This window comes from Numida meleagris, chromosome 1 (genome assembly GCF_002078875.1).
Source record: "Numida meleagris isolate 19003 breed g44 Domestic line chromosome 1, NumMel1.0, whole genome shotgun sequence".
In the NCBI taxonomy this organism is placed as follows: domain Eukaryota; kingdom Metazoa; phylum Chordata; class Aves; order Galliformes; family Numididae; genus Numida; species Numida meleagris.
In genome coordinates this window covers 179,156,661-179,182,207 of record NC_034409.1, presented here as the reverse complement: position 1 = coordinate 179,182,207, position 25,547 = coordinate 179,156,661, and the positions used below count along the sequence as shown (strand labels likewise).

At 37.7% G+C, this 25,547-nt stretch overlaps 1 protein-coding gene across 2 annotated transcripts in view; it reads left to right on the top strand.

Moving 5' to 3' along the window:
* GRIA4 (glutamate ionotropic receptor AMPA type subunit 4) overlaps positions 1-25,547 on the top strand; it is a 221,470-nt gene that overhangs the window by 163,296 nt on the left and 32,627 nt on the right. For both annotated transcript variants that reach the window (XM_021380710.1, XM_021380726.1), the window contains exons 10-13: positions 2,556-2,762; positions 9,030-9,400; positions 10,713-10,911; positions 16,896-17,143. In XM_021380710.1, coding sequence (XP_021236385.1) covers positions 2,556-2,762; positions 9,030-9,400; positions 10,713-10,911; positions 16,896-17,143 — 1,025 coding nt within the window. The remainder of the gene's footprint in view (positions 1-2,555; positions 2,763-9,029; positions 9,401-10,712; positions 10,912-16,895; positions 17,144-25,547) is intronic.

Below are 25,547 nucleotides of genomic sequence, written 5' to 3'. Positions count from 1 at the left end.
GTCACATATACCAGGATGATAACAGCTTGCTTGGGGATTGCTCCAGTTTTAGCAATCCTTGGTCGTGCAGTGCTCGCAACAAAATGCTCAAGAAGTGCAGCAATCTGCTATTATCATTCTCATATTTCTCTGGGCTTTTACCTATGTGTATACATGGCAAGGAACCAGGCAGCCAGGTAGCGTATGGAAGTGACCACTGCGGACTCTTTTTTATGCTATACAGTTCCTTAGTGGAATTAGTGGTGGTAATGCATAAATGGCCTCCGATGCTGAATCACTACTCAAGGATTATGGCCCACAAAGGCACATCAGTAGTAGAGAATATCACAAGGAGATGATGGGAGGAGAAGATTTCTGGGGATATGTCTGAGAATGAAACATTCCTGCAGTAGTTACTAACCTACATCTTTGTTTAAGTAACCCCTGCTGCTTCCCCATTCCCAAACTGTTTAATTTAATCTAGGATGTTTTTGTCACATCTAAGTGAATGACCTACATAACTTTCTCCACTCTCTTTACACAAGGCTCTCTTCTGCTGTCCTTATACTGAGGTGTGTCATGAGCACAGTTAGCACAGGGATTAAATTTACATAAGGGAATAGTGCCTCCCACATATAATCTCTCTCTTTTCAGGTTTTCTGCCTTTTCACTCTGTAATAGTAAATTGAATATACTGTTCAAACTTCCCAATCAAGTTCTTCTCTTGCGTGGGTTCAGATCCATCTAGCAGGAGCTACGTTTTTGTATCTAAAAGAAGAAATTTATCTGGCCTACTAAAAATGTTGGAACTGATTTATGCAAACCTTCGTTACTCCTTTAATGCCATGTATCTCTTGTTGTTAAACACTGAATGTGGTCACATAATTGCTGCTGCTTAACGCTGACGTTCATAGAGTACCATGTAGAACAAATTCTCAAGCTACCTACTTACCTTTATTTTATTTGTGCACTAATTAGGTATGTAGGAAAGATGTGACTAGGGCAAAGGACTACCAAGGTCAGTGTCTAAAAAGCAATGCTTGCCAAGAGCCAGCACAGCTATAGCCTCAGAGAAAATTGAAGTTGCCAGTATTTTATGATGTAAATTCAAACAAAGGGTGACATTAGTGACAATATTTTATCTGGAACTGGCTGCTAATATGGATTATGTGAAGTCATTTAAAATACCACCAGGAACTATAGTTCGACATAATGATTGCTAAAGTCTGAATCCTCACAGAGCCAGATAGAAAAATGTGATTTTAATTTCCCAGTCACATATTGTTCGCTTTTATTGGGGTAGCATGGTATACAAAGAATGTTAAGATCCACTTTTCAAAACAATTTTCACTTCTTTCCAATGGCACTCAGTAACCAGACTGTATTTTGATATTTTGACGTGCATCTTTAATATCAATTAGCTTTATACTATGCTTGTTCATGCATATTGCTTAGGTCCATACTAAAAGACCATGTAAAATATGCAGTCTTTATTCAAAGGAGAAGATATGCCTCATATGGAACATATTTCTATATTCTCACTAGAATGTACAAAGCTTCTGAGCAACTGTGCATTTTAAGCCCCAGGAAAGTGAATAATTCAGGCTGTGCACCTGAAATTATGTACAAAGCAGTTACGTTATGTTACAGGATATAGATAGGTTGCGCTGAAATTAACGCCTCCTATTTATTTCCATGGAAACTGCAACAGATACAAAGAGCTCAATAACAGTATTTGATAGTCCAAATTCTCAGCTACAAAAGACTGTTTTGCAATACAGTCACCACCATTAGCTGTATAAGAGCCTACATGTTGCACTTGTAAAAATCTGCACCAGTGGAGGTGACCCACTGTCCCCACTGCTAAAACACATCATCCATCACCTCACTGTGCTGTCATCCACTGTTTGGTCTCCATAAACGTTCAGGAAGTGTCTATGAATGTCAATAGGTGCCATTTTTTCTGCATGGAGGAATTCAATTACACACATTTACTTCATCTGCACATCTGTGTCAGACGCTATTCTGTCAGACTGCCCCTCTGCTCCCATCTGTCACATGGTAACAAAATGTAATAGAATTGTGGCAGGAAGGTTCAACCTCTACTGCCATACCACCAACATCAACCTCTGATGTTGTGGGCCAGCATCATAAAACAGAAGCCATTACTTTTGGAACAGCCATTGTACTCATTGTGGTCAAAAGTGTAATTTATACCTTGTATTATCCCACAGTCATTTGCATTGTGCGGGCGCAACCTCTGATCAAGCTTTATATTCACTATATATTGTACTAAGATCTTTAATTTTGCACAAAGTCATAATTATATGCATACTTGGGTATTTTTTATGATTATTATTTTTAAAAGTTGATAAATATTGTGAAATGTGTAAGCCAAAAGATAGTGTAAATAGTATATCCAGAAGTATTTCTGTTCATATATTTAAATATAAATGTGCTAGTTCTATCCATGTACTTTTGATTAAAAGCGTGTTGTTCGATCAGTAGATTACATGTTGCTTTTCAGAGTATATTCTGTATACTTCTCCTTTACAGTTCTAATTCTTTCATTATAGGAAGCCCCATATGTTATGTTCAAGAAAAACCATGATACGTTTGAAGGGAATGACAAGTTTGAAGGATACTGTGTAGATCTGGCGTCAGAAATTGCAAAACATATTGGTATCAAGTACAAAATTGCCATTGTTCCTGATGGAAAATATGGAGCAAGGGATCCAGAGACAAAAATCTGGAATGGGATGGTGGGAGAACTTGTTTATGGGGTAAGCATACCAATTTTTGAAGCAGGATTGAATTTATTGTAGTATTAGTCATAAATTAGGAAGTATGTGTGTATTTTATTTAAACTTGAAGTCACAGAAAAGGAACAGAATTCTGTTTCATATCTCTGTGCTTTCATTTATTTTCAAGAGAAAATCAAATAACTTCACGCAAATTTTGCTAATTTTTCAACCAGTACCTCATGACATTAGAACATCCATAGTTCTCACATCCCTTAAAAATTTGTTACTCTTAGAAGTAATAAAGGACTTTTGAGACCATCTATTCTTGATATATTGTAAAGTTTAGTTGGGAAGAATATCACTCATTGATTCATTTTCATGGAATGGGGGCAATCTTTTAAAAAAGATAGGACTCTTGGACTAGTTTGAGAAATTGTCTTATATTAGGACATATAAACAACATATAGGAACCTAAAAATATGCACTGAAACAGCATGTATTATGATATATGATTCTGCCTCTGTGAAAGACTACTGAGTAACAGCTGGTCCACTCACAGCTGCAGTTTTGGCCAAGGCCTTGCCTGTCCAATGATGGTTAGGGCCCTGCTCTGTTTGGTCAACTACGTAAAACTGATACATTTTGTCACAGTCTTCTATTCTAGGATCAGTTCAGGTATCTCCTCAACATGGAATAGATTTTGTGTGGTAAAAGTACAGGAAACAATGTCCCCAAGTTTGTTGATTCCCCTTGACATGGGAATGGGAAGATGATATCAGCCTCACGAACTCCTGTGTGTTCCTGGAAGCTCTTGAAGGAGCTAATCTCACAGAAGAAAAGCTGAGTGATCACCAAGCATCTATACCTACTTTAGTGGCTTAGAAAGCAGCTCAACTCTCAGAATGTTAAAAATAAAGGGTTTTTCAGACTTATCCTGCCGAAATGAAGGCAACTTCTTATCTGGCTTTTAATTACAGTAACCATCACATAGATTTGATCATTATGCACGGTTACATCAGTAGTTTCTTTTAAAACATCTGAGAAATTTTACTAGTTGTGAAAAAATCCCTTTGTCCAGATTCTGTAGAGTTTCGATAGTGCAGTTTTAGTAGCTAATAATCTAGTGAAGAGTTATAGAGGAAAATTGGAATTAATATTTTTTTTTGTTTCCTGATCATTTGTAGGGTTGTTGGGTTTTTTTGTTTTGTTTTGTTTTTTGTTGTTTTTTTCCCTTATCTTGAAAAATTTAACTCATGAAACACGACCATCCCTAGAAATAGACTGAAATACAAAGTGCCGTTGGGAAGCTCAGACAGAGGTTCATGCCAGTCTTGGAATGTGACTGCTGATGTTGACATACTTGAAAGCAAGGAAACCCCCAGGCGTGAGCAACTTGTTGCAAATAGCCTGAAGAGGACATCCCACAATACATGGTCAGCTCTTCATTTTCTGAACAGAGAAGAATGATGTGGAGGCTCTTTAGGGGTTTGATAGTCAAGTTGAAAACTCTCAGGACTGCTCTTGTACCTAAAAGAACTAATAGTACTCTGCTGCTGCCCAGTATATTTGCTGTAGCACCCAAAAGCTCCTATTGGCAATGCCTATCCCATTATATCCCAGTATTATAGGAGTAGCACCAGGGAATGCCTCCGGGCACTTGAACTCTCTTGCCTAATCTGATAAGTTATCATAGATATATATAAAGTCCGTTGTGTATTTTTGCCCATAGTTACTCTCCAAAATATTTTCTGGTCCCAGCTGTACACTAGTGTGGGAGACAGACCATTCTGTATAAGCAGCTTGAGTGCAGCCATTCTGGCTTGGAGGTTCAAGGACTTTCATGGCAGAGACACAGCATGTCCTGTGCCAGCTGGCCAGGAGCTCCCCAGCCATGTTCAACTTACTTTTACAGATGTAGCTTTAAAGCAGATTGTTCTTCCTGTTAACATCGAAAAGTGTGCTACTTAAGATTTCCACAGGGAAATCAAGAAAACCATTCTCCCTGCAACCTCCTTGAGTCCTTGCCAGATGATTTACACAGCAGCAGGTCCCCACTTAGAGAAAGCAGGAAAATCAGCCCATCCTTCCTGCAAAGTTCTCCTGTAAGGGGCTGCTCATCTTCTCTGGTAGATCCGCAAATCATAATCACAAAGTCTGAGTGTTTGGCTGTGCTTCAAGCAGGGCTTTTTATATGCAGCCAGGACTGAGACTGAATTTGCAACTGAATTAGCAAGTTAACAAGACGACCTGCTTGGGAAACATTTTACAGATACTAAATGCCAATCATATTAAAGGATAAACAGATAGCGTTGTGCCACCCAGTGAGAGCATTTCTGCACCACAAAGGGCAGTCCCTGCTTCTCCTGCTCTTTCCTTAGGGCCACAGTACCATGTAGCACTGCTTGTGTTGCTGAGGGTGAGTGCATGTGCCAGTTAATCCCATGTTACCTCAACGTCCATATGCACTTTTTGTTGTTCTGGTAGCTGGACACCTTCAGATATAGTGCAAATGGCTTGGTTTTTACCTGAGCTCTGTATCTCATTTTTTATGTCATGTCGCAAGGGAGACAGCATGATAAGGTGTTGTGATACACAGCTTTGTACCTTATGTACAGGTATTGTACATAAGGTCATGGCAAGGATTGGTTTATTTTCCTATTCTGATTTTAGCACTATATGAAAAGCTATCAGAAAATCTTGCTAATTTGTCACTGATGTATCTGAATGCCCTCAGTAGGCCCTCGTGGAGCTCTACAGCCCTTGATAACTAGCTCACTCACAGAAGAAATGCTAGCTGAGGTTGAAATACCGTTAAGCATGTATAACAGGTGTTTCCGAATGCACTGTCAGTCAGCCTTGGTTAAATATTTATTCGCCTGACAGAAAATGCTACTCTTGCACTGCTTCTCACAAAAGGTCAGAGCTCATTCCTGTTTAAAATCTGAGAAGCTGTGTGCTTCCACAGTTGAAATTACTTGCTGTATGATTTTTCTCAGATAGCTTTACCACCTTCATACAGATTGCACCAAGCACAATTTTTTTTTCACAAGGTTACAGTGATATATTCTGGATAAGTGAAAATCTGCACCATCAGACTTAATCTCATCCCATTGTTTTAAACTGGAAGAATGCAGAATCCATCTGTACTTGGTTGTGTGCAGCCTAGATTGAAATGCAATTACAGATGGAGTTGTTTCGAGTGTGCGGTATCATTAGTCTTTGTCCAAATAGATTTCACTAGGAACCTGAACATCAATAATTTGCACCATTGTTATATTGTTAATCATCTAAATTCACAAACACTGATACTTTTATTGCACAGCTATTGTCACTATTTAGCTTTCAACAACAAGGAGTTTATGTAGGCCTCAATGTGCCACCAAATAGCCATACAAAAATAATAAATAATATGATCAGATCGGGTAGGTTGGATTTTTTCCAAATATTAGGTATCTAATCGTGACCTAGCTGTGTACTGTCCATCTACATTCTCTGTCATGAAACAAGTTTATCTACATTGTGAACCATCTGACATTAGACTGCAATTGCAGTGCAATGGGTGCAGTCTTTAACTCCTTAGGGTAGTATAGATAGCTCATTCTGCAGGCCTTTAATTTGATAAGATGCAGCTCATCCAATGTTTTGAATACAACAGCAATCTGCTAATTAGGCCTTTAAATTAATCTGCACAGCTAGCACCAAAGTGGTGCTGTCACTTCCACCTCACATCATAAAAACTAACAACCCTCAAAGATCCTTTTCTTTAACACTACTTGTGATCTCCAGACACACAAAAAAGTCAAGATTTAGCAACACTTTTGAAAACGAAGCTGAGCATTTACACTGTTAATAGAGATACCACCATGTGACTATGACAAAGACTAATGATACTAGATCACGATTTGCCTGAGTCTTTCATTTATTTGGTTTCAAGGACTCCACAGAAGGCAATCACAGAACTTGAGATTTAGGATTATAAATGACATTGACTCTAAGGATGGAAGCCACCCTTCTAGAAAGAGGGAAGTGATGAGTGAGACAAAATACAGAACTATGCAGCAATGTCAGTAACCCAAACCATCGTACAGTCCTTAGATTACAGACACTAGATTCAATTTATACTTGTCAGGATATTTGAAAATATATTTTAGGCATTATTTGTCTTTGTATTTTTTACTAATAAAATGTTACCTACTTCAGTCAGACTTGTGAAATCACAACACTCCAAGAAATGAGATTTTTAAAAATGCTTTGTATCACAGAATTTAAAATGCAGAGAATTAGCAGTATTACCATAATGGTTACCCCAGATATTAGCACCAGAAATAATGGCTGATATGCTTGCAAAATGATGGTTTTAATTATACTGCTTAAACTGTAATGTCTTTACGTAAAATTGGGATAAGTGTTTGCATCACAACTCTTTCAGAATGACAGATATAACTTGATGATTAATATATAATAATTTAAATATGATTTGCATTTTTGGACCATTGCACTGTAATGAGTCACTTTTTTAATGTATTCAGAATTATGCAGCTACAAAAATAGATTTAAATTATAACTACATTAAATTAGTTTAAAATTAATTTCCATAAAATATGTATAGCTTAGTATAACTTAGTTGATAAAAAAAACAAGAGCATATTACTTTAAATGCATATATCTGTTTTAAAGTTTAGAGATGACAAAAATCCTGCAATTCGATTTCAATTTTTCTTTATCACACAAGCTATTTATGTAACACTTGGATTAGACAAACTATTTAAGTACGCCCTTAAATTTCAGCCTATTTTAATTTCATTGAAATTGGAGGGATCTAAATATATCCTTCTGTATTTTACTGAGTATGTATGCCCTGAAGAAAGTGCTAAAAGGAAAACATGCTTAAATGTTTGATAAACTGTGAGATATGTACTGTATCTGAAGATGCTACTCTCTAAGATGAATTTGGCAAAGTGAATATTTAGAAAAGAAAATGAAGACAGTTACATTATGGACATTTATGAATAACTCAGCTGTGTCCACGAAGATGATTGGGTCTGGAATGGGGGGAAACACATGCAGAATATCTCATATGTTCAGATCTGAAGCAGAATATGGCCCCTGCAGAAGGCAGGTTGTGAGTCTACTGTATTTGCAACCAAAAAAATGTATTTCGTAAAGATATCCTCCTTTCCCCATTAGCTAAAATGTCCAGGCTAGCCAGAGAGTCTGGGCTAGCCTTCATCTTTATTAATCCACCTGTAGACAACATTGTGATAATCACAGAATCATAGAACAGTTTGGGTTGGAAGGGACCTTAAAGATCATCCAGTTCCAACTGCCCTGCTGTGGGCATGGTAGCAGGATGATAGGATGAACATGAGAAGGTTTTCAGCATCTTCTTCCCAGTTCCTTTTACAACTCCCATCTAAGGTACTACTGTAATTACAGCTTTAGCTCACCCAGCAAGGAGCAAACCTTAATGTAATACTGGTACTGGATCACAAAAAACATGATTAGCACAGCTACAATACCTTGTTGTTAATGCAGACATCATTGTTAACAGCCATAATCACCATCATCATCAGTAATTATTAATTCAAGACTGACATAAACTTATTTAAAGCAACAGATCTTTTTAAAAAATCTCTCTGATGGAAGTGGATTCAACAAAGTTTTTATCATTTAATGGCATGATTTTGTATCCTATTTTCCATATACTTGCCTTTTGTGCTGCTTATGACTTGATTCCTTCATACTGAACTATCTTTTCCCCAAGATGTCTTGCTGTAGTTTTGTGGCATTGTGGCATTAATTAATCACCTTTGCTACTTCATGGAATTTGGAATTTCCTTGAGACTCTGAGCTGACTTGTGCAGAATAATGATTGTACCTTATGAAAATATGATAATAAGTAACTATTTCTGGGATCTTATAAAAAATACCAATATATTCTGTGATAATAAGGCCATTTTCATTTTGCATCCTTCCTTAAATTCTTCTACTTTAAGTTTGAATGAATAACTAAAGTGACCTACAAACACTGCTGCCCACCTCTGTAAGATCTGAGAGTCTTCTCTTTAACAGGAAAGTTAAGTATTTCTATGGTTCTGTAAAATAAAACCCTGCAATATGTTTCTTTTACTAAAAGCATATTGAGTAAATGTAGACTGTGATAGAACAAAACAGAAACATAGTATAAAGAACATATAAGCCACAGTGTCCTGATGTTGATAACATACCTTTGGAATTAGCTGCTTAGCTGAGTCTACAAGCCAAATCCAATTAATCTATACATCTATATTTCTTTTTTCTTTATAGAAAGCAGAGATTGCTGTTGCGCCTCTGACCATCACTTTGGTACGAGAAGAGGTCATTGATTTTTCTAAGCCTTTTATGAGTTTGGGGATATCCATTATGATCAAAAAGCCCCAGAAATCTAAACCAGGAGTGTTTTCCTTCTTGGACCCTTTGGCGTATGAGATCTGGATGTGCATAGTCTTTGCCTACATTGGTGTCAGTGTGGTCCTGTTCCTAGTTAGCAGGTTTAGCCCATACGAGTGGCATACAGAAGAACCAGAGGATGGGAAAGAAGGACCCAGTGATCAGCCTCCCAATGAGTTTGGCATATTCAACAGCCTCTGGTTTTCCCTGGGTGCCTTTATGCAACAAGGATGTGATATTTCCCCAAGGTTTGTGTCAAATCTTTTTATGTTTGCTTATTATCTTCAACATTGAAGCATAAAGTCTTCCTTCTTATTTTCCTGGCAGTGTTTCGAAGTTCATTCTTTAGGAAGCCTTTTCATTTTTCTTATTTTAATAACTACAATAAGGGTAACAGAATCTTCTTTGAATTTCAGCCATTATTATTCACATATGTCAGTGCACATAAATCACAAACAGTTCTCAGAAACAACAGGTACGCACAGGAGGAATTCCACTGTGTGGGCTTCAGAGGAATGGTGTTGTTGCTAAATTAGTTCCACTGTATTACAGTAGTGAAATGCACACTATTATGCTATTTACCTTGTATGAATGAATGTCCCACTTCTGTTCCCTATTAAGTTCTGCAGCGCTGCTTCCAGAATATCACTGTCTACACGAGGGATAATATTTGACCACCTGTTTGTGAAAGCCACGCTGTAGTGCCAAGCTTGGCCTTACAGAGTGGGTTGCCTCACATGCAATATATGATCTCAGTCCTGAATTTCTCAACCTTTTCAGATGTTCTCGAATATTAGTGTGCAGTAGCTACAACTTAATTTATGACCCACTCTTTCAAATTTGAATTAACAATGAGATTTTAGAGCATTCAGCATTGACCTCTAGCCCTGCTATTATTGAAGTTAGGAATAACATTGCTGCTGATTAATACTGGATGTACATTCCTCTCCAACAGCCTTTGCATCAAATTGCAGGTGGTAAAATGGAAAATGTAGTTTTTACTTATCAGAAATAACAGTTACCACAAAAATGCCTGCTTCTTAAATAACAAAAATATGAAAGGTTGAGTTATTACAGTTGCGTGTAAGATGTTTGATAAGTTTTTGTGGTAACTGAACATATGCTATATCGGTGACAGGAACATTTTAACCCTGGAACCAATATAATGCATGTGCAAATCTTCTTTTTTTAAAGAGGAAACGGAGAAAGCTACTGATTTGCAACTATTAGGCTTTACTTTTGTCTCAAAGAAGAGATTACCTACCTAGGATTTTTGACAGCATTTTTGCCATGCTAGGCATTTCCTGAAATAAGAACATTGGGATTACTGTTCAAGACAATTCATACTTCTGTGTATGTGAGATATGTATTACTATAGTGGACTATATATTATAGGCATTAAAATTAAAAAGTGTGTATAAGTATTTAAAATGAAAATAGTCTCCTTCCCTTTCTCTGTTTATGTAATGACATGTTCAGTAATAATGGTGCCTTCTTTCTTTCTCTTTCTCTTTGTGGCTGAAAAGACAGGAAAATGTGCATTATCTTATTCATGTTTAGATCCCTCTCAGGTCGCATTGTTGGAGGTGTCTGGTGGTTCTTCACGCTCATCATTATTTCATCCTACACTGCTAACCTCGCTGCTTTCTTGACTGTTGAGCGAATGGTCTCACCCATAGAAAGCGCAGAAGACCTTGCCAAACAAACCGAAATTGCTTATGGGACACTGGACTCAGGGTCAACCAAAGAGTTCTTCAGAGTAAGTTGGCATATCCATTAGAGCAACTTTCCCTACTGACCGCTGTAAGATGCTTGGAGGGGTGAAGTACTATTACTTTGCAATTATGCATAATATGGTTTGTAACTCATGCAGTACTTAATCTACATTTTTACCCCCTGACACCTTTTATTGGAGTTTTCAGTTATTTTAATTCGTGGAAAACTTATTGATCCTGTCACATTGGAGAGGAGAGTTGCCCCAAGGGATACTGGAGCCTGTGATAATTAAAGCAGCATTGCGCTATTGATTCATTTGAAGCTACAGCACTGAAATGATGTGAAGCATTGAAAGTCTATGATGATAATAAGCAGTCTTGCAGGTTTTGCTTTTACTTATGGATTTGGCTGTATGCATTTTGCTTTAGGGTCTTGGGTGGTGGATAGGAAATGCATTTTTTAATTTACAGACTTTCAGATGAATAATGAAGAGAAAATATATCTCGAGGGGATGGGGCTGAAGCATTAGGAAATAGCCTAAATAGCCATTCGTATGCCTATGCTGTCTCTGTTGATTACTTCATTTTCATTTGCTTTCCTATACATCTGTTGTTGGTATGTAAACCTCTTCCTTTGCCAGTCAGAAAACAGGGAGCCTGGACATCATCAAGAGTACATAATAAATGACCCTTCCTGCTTTATTTCACATTTCCAGCAAATGAAAGTTAAACTTAGCTAACTGAAGGTGTGTGTGTTTAGTGTTTGAACATGGTTTTGAATAAATGTTGTAAGCCAGTAATTCTCCCTTGGTAACTAAATGATTCAAGACTATCAAGACTAATATTTATATGAAAGGTATAGGTTGAGGCATTTTTAGAAGAAAGAAAAGTTTATCTTATTGAAAGGGTACTGTTCTGTGTCAGGCACTCCTGTGCAGCTTGAATGTTTTCAGTTTGGCCAAACTGAAGTCACTCAATAAAATCATGAATGGAATTTGTGAACTGCAGACAGTATCAGTTCAAGGAGAGCTGCTGAGCGTTGTTCAAAAAGTCTGTAGTGAAATAATATTTTCATTGCAAGATACAACCCCACAGAAAACTTGCAGATATTCTCTTGCATACTTTTAAGCTGTAAAAATACAATGCCTTATGGGAGTTTACTCTAAGATCGTTTAGATAGTTTGCTAGATTTCTTCTGTAGATGCCGCATCCCATCTGGGACAAGAGTTTTATGATGAAATAAATCACCCATTAAAATATCTTTCTCTTTGCATCAACTCTAGAATGATCCATCAGAAATGGCTAGGGTGCTTCGTACTTCATTTTTTAATGGATATGTTTCAGGGAAGGGTGTCTATGCCTGTCTTCTTGCAGTCAGTACGCTGCTATACACCTAAATGCAATGTTACAGATGCTTTCTGAGAGCAGGCTTTTTTATCTTTGAGGTGGTAGAAACTCGCTTTTTTGTTCCTGGAAGCCCTGATTTCACATCAGACACCTGCCAAAATGCTTTCAGATACAGGAAGCTTATCCGAAAACTGAAACACTGTAATCCCTGAGTATTCCTTTTTTTTGACTTCATCTATGCTTAACCCATAAATTCTTCTTTAGTTCACTTTGTGCAAATTCTGGCATTGAAATCTGACAATTCCAATTTTAGTCCATTAAAATGTATGCATTTCAGTAGTTCTTTCAACAGGCATGAAGCTGTGACAATAATTAAAACTGTGATGCTGAGAACCAAGCAGGTTTATTTAATTTTTTATTTATTCACTTCTTGCATTCTCAAAAATATACAGTACTTGCAGTTTTTAATGTGATGATGCAAAAAAAGAATTCTCAAGGAAGTAAAACAGAACAAAGGAATGTGGTTGTTTTTTTAAGGGTTTCCAAACACTTTTGCAAGCAGTTGTCTGAGAGTGAAGAGGTCAGGTCTTGTGACATAAAAACTGTCTTGGTCAAAAGAATTTTGTGATTCTTTTAAATCATCTGGTGTGCGCACAAATACTTTCCTATATGAATCGATAATTTGTGCAAGTAGCAAGATCTCTCCTTAAAAAGAAAAATATTCTTTGCCCTCTATGTTACCTATTCTTTAATCTTATAGTGTTAGGAGAAAAAAAGAAGAAAAATCAGTGATTATACATAGTTTGCTCCAAAAGTAATGCCTCCTCTGTATTTCCATGTAAATTACAACAGCTGCAAAAAGCACTATAGCACAATGCTTGGTGGAGCAAATTCTCAGCCACAAAGCACTATTTTGCAACACAGTCACCACCATTAGATCTGCATTTTTGCCTGTGATGAGCAAGAACCTGCATGCTCGTCAAACCTTGTAAAAATCTGTACCAGAGGAGGTGACCCACTGCCACTGTTGCCACTGCTGAAACACAACACCCACTGCCTCACTGTGCTGTCATCTGCTGTTTGGTTTCCATAAACGTTCAACAAGAGTCAATGAATGTCAATTTTTTTCAGCATGGAATAATTCAATTACACAAATTTCCTTCATCTGCAGTTCCATGCCAGATGCACTTTCGTCAGACTGCCCCTCTGCTGCTGCATGTCACACGGCAGCAAAATGGAATGGAATATTGGTGAGAAGATTCAGCCTCTGCTGCCATACCACCAATATCCGCCCATAACATCATGGGCCAATGTAATACAACAGGAGGCATTACTTTGGAAGCAGTGCTTGTATTTTTGTCTTCCTTTCAAACTATGAAAGGATACATTAAAAATGACCCCAAGTACTGGATGCATTTTCAGATGCATAATTTGAAGTGTTATCAAGTTTTATACTGTTTTGAACACTATAAAAATGTTATATAATTGAACTCGTGTTATCACATACTTTTAAATTTCTGCCATAGTACTGTGATTGCTAGTGCTATAATATGCAGTATTTGTATGCAGCCCACAAGGGGTCTGTCTTGAGACTGGTGCTCTTCAACATCTTTATCAGTGACTTAGAAAGTGAGCCCAAGTGCACACTCAGTAAGTTTGCTGATGATACCAGGCTGATTGGTGCAGTTGACACAGTAGAAGGAAGGGATACCATCCAGAAGGACCTGAACATGCTTCAAAAGCAGGCCCATGTGAACCTAATGAGACCCAACAAGGTCAGGTGCAAGGTGTTGCACTTGGATCAGGGCAATCCCAGACATGTGATGTGTACAGTCTAGGTAAAGAACACACTGAGAGAAAATTTGGCTTAGATATTAGGAAATTACTCAGAGAGTGATGAGGCACTGGCACAGGCTGCCCAGAGATGTTATGGATGCTCTGGGCAGTGTGTGGCAACAGCAGTGTGTCTGGTGTGTGGCAACCCTGCCCATGGCAGGGGGTTGGAATTGGAAGATTTTAAAGGTTCTTCCCAACCTAAGCCATTCTATGATGATTCTATTTCTAAAAATTTTTCCATAAAACAAGGACAAAGATAAAATATCACTGACAGACAATATTTATACAATCACTGCTTGCATAATCCATAAACTCAGGCCTCACCTCAAACAAACAATAGTACATGAAGATCTGTTTCCCAATTAAACTTTTTTTTTTTATGATTGGAAGCAATCATCAGTTTTAGAATTAGAGTCTTGGGTAACTTTTCTTTCAGTAATTAATGAAAGTGATTACTGTCTGTGATCCATCAGGACACTTTCTTATCATTTGATCATTTTTGATCAAAATGTCAAAAAAACAAAACAGACATTCAGTCTGCTTTAAATCCAGATTGAAAACAGAAAAAGTCATGTTAAAGACATAGTAAAGAAAAGTAAGACTTTTATTCTATTGACTATTTACTCTTATTTCCTGTTTTGGAAGCAGCAAGAGTTGCACTGTCAGAGCAGCTTGCTAAAGAGGAAGAAAGCTTACCTTTAGCAGTCTCAGAAAAGCCCTAAATGAAAATCATCCTTTCTTGACCGACTGCAGGGGAAAGCTGCTAAGCTTCCTCATATGGTAATAAGGAATATCTTCAGTTTTCGCTCTGGTTTGACATGTGCTATTTAAATGTTAACAAATGAAAGCTTGGGAGAAAAAAACGTCCTCACAGATGTCTTGTTGGACTTTCCGTATTTTTTTTGTCTCTTGATGGGCAAACAGAATTAGATCCAGAAAAACATACTTAAATTAAACCTTTTTTTAATTGACTTAGGGCATAATTTCATGTTAATAATAGGGCTATTTTCTGTTTTTAGTTTTGAAGGAAAGTGACCTCTTATAAGTTTACCTCATGAAATGAATATTAAGATGTAAAAAATTGTTAGAAGTAAAGGTAGCCAAAGGCAAGTAAATATTCCTGAAATGTTGCCTGATTCATTACTCTTCACTTACTTTTTCTTTCTGTAATTTTAAATCCATTAAATTACATCAGTGTAAAGCAAAGGGAAGACATGGATGGCTTGGCTAAGGCTCTGCTTTTAGCCGCTATTATGTAAATGAAAAGGAGCTGTGTCTACAGTGGCAAGAGAGGGCAGCAAGTCAGGATGTGATTATGGACATACACAACTATTATTAAGTTTTATTGTGTTTGACAGACAAAATGGGACAGGTAGACTAAAAAAAGCGTGGATAATTTATGATGTTCTGTTGTATGGTATTTTCATCGAACATTTCTGGTTGAATGCTGCTTATTTTCAAGTTAGATGTTCTTCCATAACAAGTTAGTTTCTAAGCCATAATACAATCAGTCAGTATTTGCTCAGGGAAATTACTCTTAACCTGTGCAAAGTCTTGGTTCCTGGATTCTCAAAGCCATTCTACATTTAAATAATACCTAGATGACATTATTTTATACTTGTTTAAATATTCTAAGGCCCTTTGGTTTGGGGCCATATGATAAAATAAGTATTTTCCTGCAGTGCTCAGCACAGCATAGGAATGGGCTGACAGACCAAATCTCGCTTTGCTTGAAATTCTTGGTGACTCAAAGAAAAGCTGACTGGAGTCATGCCTAGAAAGAGTCTTTTTTGCCCCACACACTAGAGAAGACAAATGCCATCTCTAATTAAATAAAAATACTGGGTAGTGGTCAGCTGCCACACTGCTGGCTTGCATGTATGTATTGATGTTGCTGCATGAAGCCGATGAGTTGCTGAGTTAATGTAACAAGCACAGGGAAGCTTCTCATCTTGACAGCAGTCTCACCACTGTGGTTTCCAAGTTTAAATTCTTCCCTTTCTGATGTTTTATTTCCTTATTTATTTATTTTTGCTTAAGGTTTATCAGTCCTTAGTTCTTTATTTGTGAATACATCACGCATTCCCTGTCAGGAAAATCTCCAGCTAAGTCATGAATTCCTGCGCATTCCTTGAGCAAGCACATTTCCCAGCCAAGTACTTGCAGGATATAAACCAAATTTATTAATATACTGCTGTTCTAAAAACATATCTGATATTTCTTTAAGACAAAATGCTCCCAGCATTGTATCTCCTTCAGCAGCATATTTTGTCCAATTTTCTGTTTACATCTTTTATTGTGAATCATGTCTTCAAATGTGGTACAGAATTGAAATTGAAACGGTTCTGGATTGTGAATAAGCAGAAATCTTACTTAAGCTATTGTGGTTTTGATGATGTAACAAGTGGGTGTTAGAGCTGAGAATTAACTCAAGATACAGCTCAATATTCATGGAAGAATTATTTTATTTTTTCTTTTTCCCATACAGGTTTGTTATGGATATCTATTTCATACATAATTCCCTAAAATACTCTTTATATCATAACATTTACTGTGTGAACTGCTTTTATCTAAAAATAAATTCAGGCCCTAACTATGCAGTTATTTTATTGTAACTGCTAGAGGCTAACTGGGTCCTAAAGTGATAGCTGACTTTATAGTACCTACATTAATATGTCTTTTTTTTTTTTAATAATCATTGAATTCCAAAGAAACCTTTATCCGAGTCAGATTTTCCCAGTACCCATTATTTGAAAAATTAAGTGTGATTGATTTTATTTTGAACAGTGCCGCTCTGAAATGTTGCAACATTCTTTTGTTCTAACTTCTTTTTAATTTTCTCCAGAGATCAAAAATAGCAGTGTATGAAAAGATGTGGACCTACATGAAATCAGCAGAGCCGTCAGTGTTCACTAGGACTACTGCAGAGGGAGTAGCTCGTGTCCGCAAATCCAAGGGCAAGTTTGCCTTCCTGCTGGAGTCCACCATGAATGAATACATTGAGCAACGAAAGCCTTGTGACACCATGAAAGTGGGAGGAAATCTGGATTCGAAAGGCTATGGCGTAGCCACACCGAAGGGTTCTCCATTAAGGTGGGTGGAATAGTATAACAATATAAAATGTGTTGTTATAGTATTCCACCTTCCCTGATGTCCCTGATATAGCTATTTTTGTTTTGTGTGTGAACATGGTATGTTGTTTTTCTTTTCTTCCATTTCATATTTTGTTTGATCAACAAAGGTAACAGTTCCTAATTGCAATATGGATTTAACAGCTTTAGTTGGCATATCATTCAAGGCCATATAAAAACCAAACTGGTTGAACACTAGCTACTTGAAGTCAGCCTCAATAGAATTAACATCAGCTATTCTATTTCATCAGCTTTTTTCACCAAATTCAACCCTTTATAGAGTATTATGCATACATTATTTGCATCAGTAGCTGCATCAATAATATGCCTACATTTTATGTTTTGTTCATTGATCTTGGCTGCCAATTTCTGAAAAAGAAGCTGCTTTTAACATCTTTTTTTCAAATGTCATCACTTAGAGGCAATTGTTCTTCATTAAAGCAACTTAATTGAATTGCTTTTATTAAAGCACCTTCTTATTTAGAAAAAAAAGGTTTTGTTTCCAGCATTATGCATTTCAGTACTGCCTTCAAAGTCACCAGCATTTTTGTTATCTTGGTATCAAACACAGTCAAGCAGGAGAGTTTTAGATTCACAAACAGAACACTGTTTGCTGTTCATTCAGATTTTCAGGGAAACAGAAGAGTAGGTACTTGTTCTGTGTTAAAATTGGCAATATTTACCATTGTGTTGTCCTCAGCATTTAATGAAAACAAAGTTACCTTTTTCCTATGATAGACTTGCCAATTTTCTTCAAAGCATAAGACCAGCTAGCAGATGGAGGGAATTTGGCTTGTGATTTCTTACAGCAATAGGGTGCATGGGAGTTGGGAGAGGGAGTGGGCCATGGAACAGCCAGCACTCCCCTGCACGAATTTCATCCATGTGCTCACAAGTAGGGATTAAAGCTGTCTCTGGTAAAATAGTCACAAGTGACATGGGGGAGGTGCTGCAGTTGCAAATGGAGACATCATTTTGTTCAGGAAATAACAAGAGATGCCTGTCTACACCCATGACTGCTGAGGAAACATCTTTACCACTATTCAGATAAATAGGTTCGCTCTTAACTCACTGATTTAACCTGCACACAGTACCACAGACCGCAAGCCTTAGCTGCTCCACACTGATGGGAATGGAAATATCACCATGTCCATCTGCAGCAAAAAAAAAAAAAAAAAAAAAAAAAAAAGGAGGGTTGTTCATGCAGGGGAAAATCAGGCCAGTTATTGCAGTGATTGAATATGAATTTTGGGTCCTTAACATTCAGGACATCTAGATTTAAAAACTGATGCCTTCGCCACTGAGTGAAGTGGTAATAGAACATAAGGAGATGAGAGAGGGAAAATGTCAAAAATAAAATACTGATTGTAAAGAAATTATGTCCAGAACTCACTGGCTATTAAAGCAGAAGGCAACAGATAATAAAAAAGGGTGATCTATTATCTGAGTATGTTTCCAAAGCACACAGCCACATATTTTAAATTTTATATTTTTAATGTATTACTATCTCTCAGTGCTGCAGAGTACCTAGAAGAGTTAGGCAGCACTGCAGTTGAGTGGAGCTGCTTTTCTTGCACCTTAGATAGTAAAGTGCCCAAAGTCAGAGCAGACTTCTTTAGAAATCATTTTAGCTGCTCATGTATACATCCTAGCAGTGGTCTGTTTGCCCTGAGCATGATTTGTGGTGCTCTTTAGTCCTCCTCAGTATTTCCTGCCGAGTATTCAACACCAACAGTAACAGACAGCCTACTATCCTGAGCATTAGCAGGCAGTGCTAGTTGTTTTATGTCAAATTTGGGTTTATTTCAGGTATGGTTGGCTGGCAAGATAAAATACGTTAAGAGTAATAGGGCTGAGACATAAAATGGTTAGATCAGGAAGGAAGAGGGCCCGTTAAGACTGTTTAATAGGAACAGAAATGAAAAGCCATGATCACAAGGATAAAGTATGAAATCCTGGTTCCATCTTGCATAAAAACAAAGCTCCCGTATGTTTCCGTGAGGCCACGATTTGGTCTAAGTGGGAGTCAGAAAGTATCATTAGCGTGATGTGATCAATAGCATTTAGTTTTTCACCTCCTGTGTTCAAACACGTTTCACAAAAGGGGATAGGGAGAATCCTACCCAAGCTGAAAATCGGACCAAATCTTCTTTCAAGCTGTCTTGACTGGCTGTCAACGTCCATGTCTTTCCTGAGCCTTTCTATCACATGTGCTAAGCTGCTTGTTCTCCTGCTGCACCCCATTCCCTCTCCAGCCCCAGTGACAAACCTCAAGCAACACATTAGTGCTGCTTACCCATAAAAAACATTAAGCAACTAACTTAATGTTCCGGACAAAAAGAAAGAACAAGCAACACCTCACATTCCTACCATCTGATCCATGTATCCATGTAGAACTAGCGCTGAGTGAAGAGGGGAGAGGCATCCTAGCCACGTGCTTTCGAACAGAAAAGACTCAAATGTAGTTTTTAACTGCATGCTTCGGTATTTTCTGAACTGTTTGAAACCATAGAGTGTGCTGGCTTTACCATTTGGACTGCTGCTGGTCAGATGACTTATGTAACCGCTGCCAGCACAGATAATTGCAAATATTGAAGACGCAGTTTGAAATTCATGAAGGGCAGACTAGCTAAGCTCATTACATAAATTAGTCAAAAGACATAATTTGCTGTGGGAGTTGAAAATTTTATGTTTTATTTAATAATCATAATTTCTTTTTGGAATTATGTGTATACCAAAAATTACTTGATGTAGTTCAGAAACAAATGCAAGTAACATATAAATGTTAAACATTCACATTCTATTCTTGGGCTGTTCAGAACTAGGGAAAAATATCCATTTTTCCAAATGAATTATTCATAGCAAATTATTTACTAAGATCTTTGAACACCTATTTCACTTAAGATATTCTGTTCTTACTCTTCATCCTATCTATAAGGATTACAAATCAGGATTTTCTTCACTAAAAATGTAGTAGCAGCTTCATATAATATTTATGTGATTATATGGAAAACCAGGCTGTATATTTTCACATATATAGCACAGACAGAAAGTGTGGGAAATATAATCTGACTTTGTCCTTTTACAAAGATTTCCAGCCATCACATCACTGGGCTCACGCATTAGAGTGCACGTACTCATCCCTTTGCTCATGCAGATGAAATCCACCTTTCAGAGTGACCAGGGACCGGTCTCTCTGTTGCTCATGACCCTGCGCATGAGCAGGTCAGTGGATTTTAATTTGAAACTCTTCTTTATTGGATTCCATGCCTCACTCCTGCAGTGTTCAACCAGTAGTTATTGGCTAACTTAAATGATTTGTTCTCGGTGTTGACGGAGTAGTGGGATTCATGCATATATCACTGGGTGGAAGAGAATGAGAAATGCCTGATGTGTGCTTCTTTTATGCCCAGTGGGCAGTATCATGCTGCACATCATGTGTGTCTCCTTCCTGCCTACCTTTTCAGTGATATTCATTTCTAGATAATATGGTAAAAGCCTAACACATTTGAGAAGGAATGTGGAATTGAGGGCAAAGACTCGTCACAACAAAAACCGAGTTTCTCTCATAGCACTACCCAGTCGTCCCTACTGTTTGCTCTTCCTACCACGGTAGGTATCTGTCCAAAACTGCTGTGTAGTAATCAGTGTGACATAACGAGTGTTCTTCTTCAATGGTTGTGTATTGAAAGGTGGTTAAGAGAGTGCTGCTGGTCTGCTTAGCCAGACCTGCCTTTGTAAACGTGGTGTTGTTAGAAGATGGTCTGGTAGCCAGACTTCTGGTCGCTGTGGACCACCCCTGGCTTGTTGGCCTTGCCACACACAGTAATCTGGAGGCCTTTTCCTGTGCAAATTCTGTGACTTGCATGCTTATACTCTTCTGTTTCGGATATGTAGGCATCATAAACAATAGTTTGAGTAGTGATGAAAATGAAAGTCCTTCACTCTCAAGGGTAAAGGAAAAGTAAGCAAGGGCAGTATTGTCTTAAAGGTACGCTGAAGTCTTTTTCTGCTTTTTATACCTTAGAGCCCTTTGATGCAAAGATAACAGGTTGAGCTAAATCATCGTTGTTGCCATGACTGCTTTCACTAAGGACATTGCGCTGGGCTGGCCTACAGCCACAGCACGCAGCGTGAATGGGCGCAAGGTAGTCAGGTTATGAGTGCTGGTGAGGCTCTTTGAGTCCTACTAACTGTGAGTGGTAGGGTTAGATCCACCTAAATAATTAACAACTGCTGTGTGAATAAATGTGCTGATGAGATGGAATAAATGTGTTAGAAATTGGTGGGATTGATGGTGGCTGTTCACCAACATGATGAAATCCAGAGCTGTATTAAGTTCCTGCTATTGACATTACAGTCAGTGTTTATAGCTATAAATCTGGGATTCCATATTTCATTATTCAAGTCTCTATTCCTTCTGTATAGCAAAGAATAATTTCAGCTTGACTTTAGAAGGAATTGTTTATGTTCTGGTGAGGAAGTAGAACAGAGCCATGTGGCAATAGCTGGTGACATTAACAGACCACCAGCTGAAGTGCCAGTTCTTCACCCCTTCCTCACTGTGTTTCTTGTACTGTGTGGTGGGAAACACGGGAAAGGCATTAGTGAAGCAGGTGATGTAGATGTAATTTTCTAATCACTGGTGTGAAGTGCAGAAGTGCAATGGGAGCAAAGCCATGGATTTTAGTTTCTAGTCCTTGCAAAGAAGGAGTCCCCTGGAGAATGCTTGGAGTGAAAAGGCATCCCCAGGGTGCCCTGCCCTTAAGCATTCACACGTTTGAGTGCAGAACCTAAAAGAGTTTTACCTACAGGTGGGGTTTCTGTTATGGAGAGATCTTTTTCTTGAGGGAACTTGTGAGTTTGTGTGAATAAGATAAATACCCCTTATGAATGGGGGTCTCTCTGTGGGGAGCTTTACAACCTACTGTCTTGATATTAGTGACTTTATGGCTAAAGTCCAAGTTTTCTCGAGGTAAATCTCCAAACGGTTTTCTAGCTGTCCATCCAGCTGGCAGCTTGGTGTCGATGCAGAAATAGGCTCTGTGGGGACAGGCAGATTGATCTTTGAAGTAATTCAAAGATATACTGATGTATGTTTTGTTATTTATTTTTGGCAGGACACAGAAAGTGCCATGAGTGCAGCATCATGGACACTAATGAGGTGTTTTCTCTAGAGAAGAAACTCTCAATAACAATGCTTTTCACTGCAATTTTGTGGCTTAAGTCAGGATCATTTTGATTTCCTATCTTTCCATTTGTAAAAATTATAAGTAAATGAACCCTCCCAAGTAAAAGATTTTACTTAAATATATTTGCTTGTTCATTCTGCAGTGGAGCTCTTTATCCAAACGCTTAGTGCATTTAGAAATGTTTCCTCTTTTTTTTTTTTTTTTTTTTTTTTTTTTTTCTGTATTGGACACTTTTCTTGAAGAGAAGACTCTTATCTTGATTAAAAATTAGAAAGTTAACACGTGAGGCATCACTGGGGAACAGAGGAACCTGAGACTTGGATCTCTACTATCTCTGTGCTCAAGATCTTTTTTTTCCTTTTAAAACAGACATTCTGTTTTCAGACAGAAATAATTGGAAATAAGCCAGGTAGCAGAAACTAAATATGCCTCCGAGGCTCTGCGGAAGGAACAACTTGCTAACATTCATTGCCAGACTTTCTGTTAACTGATTTTCTTTTGACCCCTGACTTTTCCATTCCTTGCTAAAGAGTGGCCAACTCTCTGCCTTTTTACCTAGTAAATGTTATTTTTAGTTGACAGAAAACCCAATGCGTTCTGAAGGATTTGACCTGTTTGAGAAATATCCATGCTATAAGCTCTGACACTGCATGGGTAATAGGGTGTTAATTCATGCCTTGTTATGCCTAAAGTAAAGGGAAGAATATTATGTGAAGTCATACAGTATGATCTACACCATCAGTCAAAGTGGGATAATGTTCACAATGTGCATAAGATGTTACAGATTCCATTCCAGTTTTCAAATCATTTTGCATCATGGAAACAAATGACCTTATAAAAACTCAGTAAGAAAAACTCCCGACTAAAATTCTGTTCTTGTAAATAACAACACTGTGCCTGGAACTCTGCTGGGATTCCTGTTTTCTCAGCTTCCCCTTGCTTTAAAAGAATAGAGGTCAAACTCAGTGTATTTCACACCACTACCACATTTTTATCATCCATTATTCACCAATTGTTTCTATATCTTTACAGCTGCCATAAACAATGCCAGTTTCTAGCATTCTGATAGAGTAAGAGAAACACATCAAAATATTGAACTTGCTTTTTCTGTATCTCTCCTCACTGCAAAGATCATTCATTTCCAAAACCTGGGGAGGTACAAAGCCACATGGTGGTACCTCTGCTCTTGTCAGTCTGTTCCTTACACCCAGGGAAGATCCCTGGGATCTTAGTGAGGCCACTTGTGAAATGAGGTTTTTGAGCAGGTCTGAAGGGACAGAGTGAGCTGGAGGAGTGCAGTGATATATGCTGTGGAAACAGCTATTAAACTTCTGCCTAGAAAGGTAATCTTTATCTAAATGTTGCAATAGCAGCAGGTATGTTTAAATTTGCAGTGGATCTCAGTATAAGAGGTTAAACTACCATCTGCCTTTTCATCTTCAGCCTTGGCTTAGCAGCACAATGCAGTATTTTTTTTTTCATTCATTTTCCTTTTTTACAGGATATTTAGACTTATTTAGATTTAGCTTTGTCCTTCTTATATTTAGTGATTGCTGAAGGTGAAAATTCTGTGTTGTCTTATAGGAACATTGATGGGACCATCAACATCTGTAGAAGAAATGAAGACATCAAAAAAAAAAAATCATGTTTCTTCTTTTGTTCTTTTGTTGGTTTGTTCCAGGATTATTTGAATGCAAACAAAACAGGAGCTATCAAACCTGACCAAATGAAGTCTGTCAGGTTGTTCGTTTCTGTCAGGTAAAAAAGGGTTATATATAAATAAAGCATAATCAATGAACTTCCCTAAAATTTTCAGTGAAGAACCAGGATCTCTCAAAAAAAGGATATAATGGCTGTACGTCTTACTGACTTTCTGGAAGTTTGCCTACCCTTGGTAAGCATTAATACCCAGAGTATGCCAGTGGGATACAAACAAGGGTTATCATTGTTTCCCATCTACATAGACTTGGAGGAAAAATTATGCTTCTTGGCACTTCAGAAGTAAATTTCTCCTGCCCTTTTCCCTGCTATTTCTCCAGTCTCGTGTAAAGCAGCTCAGCAGAGAGCAAGATTCAGCTCTTTATATTTTAACAATGCAGCTTGTTATTATTTCTTCTTTTTCTTTTTATTACAACTGTTTGGCTGTTTAGGTGTCAGGTTCCAGGAAACGGCCAGACTTCAGGGCATGTATTCATTAAAGGCACAATCCAGCCACCCTTTGAAGTTGATGGTACAATTCCCACCAAGTAAATGATCTATCCCACTAAGATAGTAATTGTCCAGGTAAATTGTAGGTAGACTAAAGCAAGGGAGCAGAGCACTGAAAGGCATCTCAGCAGCCTGTAACAATATCTCTCTGTGGAACTGACATTTGGGAAACAAATAGCACCTTCACAACAGCTTGTAATTAATCTTTGTAGTAGTTGCAAAACTGCCCACTTCCAATTGATGATAAGTACCAGATGGACTTCCAAGAGACAAAAAAAATGTCCTTTTAGTTTTTTCTATGGAGCCTTGGCTCTTGTGAGAAGTCCAAAATCAGAAGTAGGAAAAAGTTTGTTTTCTTTCTCACAGAGTTGAAGTGAGCTGAGTATTTTCATCACTCAGTAAATTGAGTGATAGAGGGATTGAACATCCCAGAAGGCAAAGTGGAAAGCTGTTCCCAATAAAGCATCAAAAAAAAAAAAAAATTCAGCTCTACAATGTATCTATATCCACACATCAGCAAGATATGCCCAAGGTGCTCAGGTTCTAGATAAAAATGGCAATACATGTATCTCACAAACAAACATGAGTTAAAAAGATTTCTTAACAGAACAAATACTTGTGGTCAATCAGTAGTCATTTCTCTGAATTGGTCTACCTTGCATGTGGTAGGAAGTAGAGTCAAAACTTCTGCTCTTTTACTCAGTTACTTGTCTTCAGATATCCTTTGTGCAAGTGTGTCTGTGTTTTTATCGCTAGTAGACTTACTCCCATCTTCTGCTTCAGTTCTTCTGCTATCCTTTCCATTTAAGTCACAAACAATTTAAAGCTGAAAAAAGATTTAGCTCCTGTTTAACTGTATCTTTTAGCACATCACATGATGCTGAACAATTCTCTGTGCTCTTTTGTTGAGCCAGACTCTCTTTTAACAGCTTTCAGCAGGACTGTGAGTTTTCTATAGTCAATGTT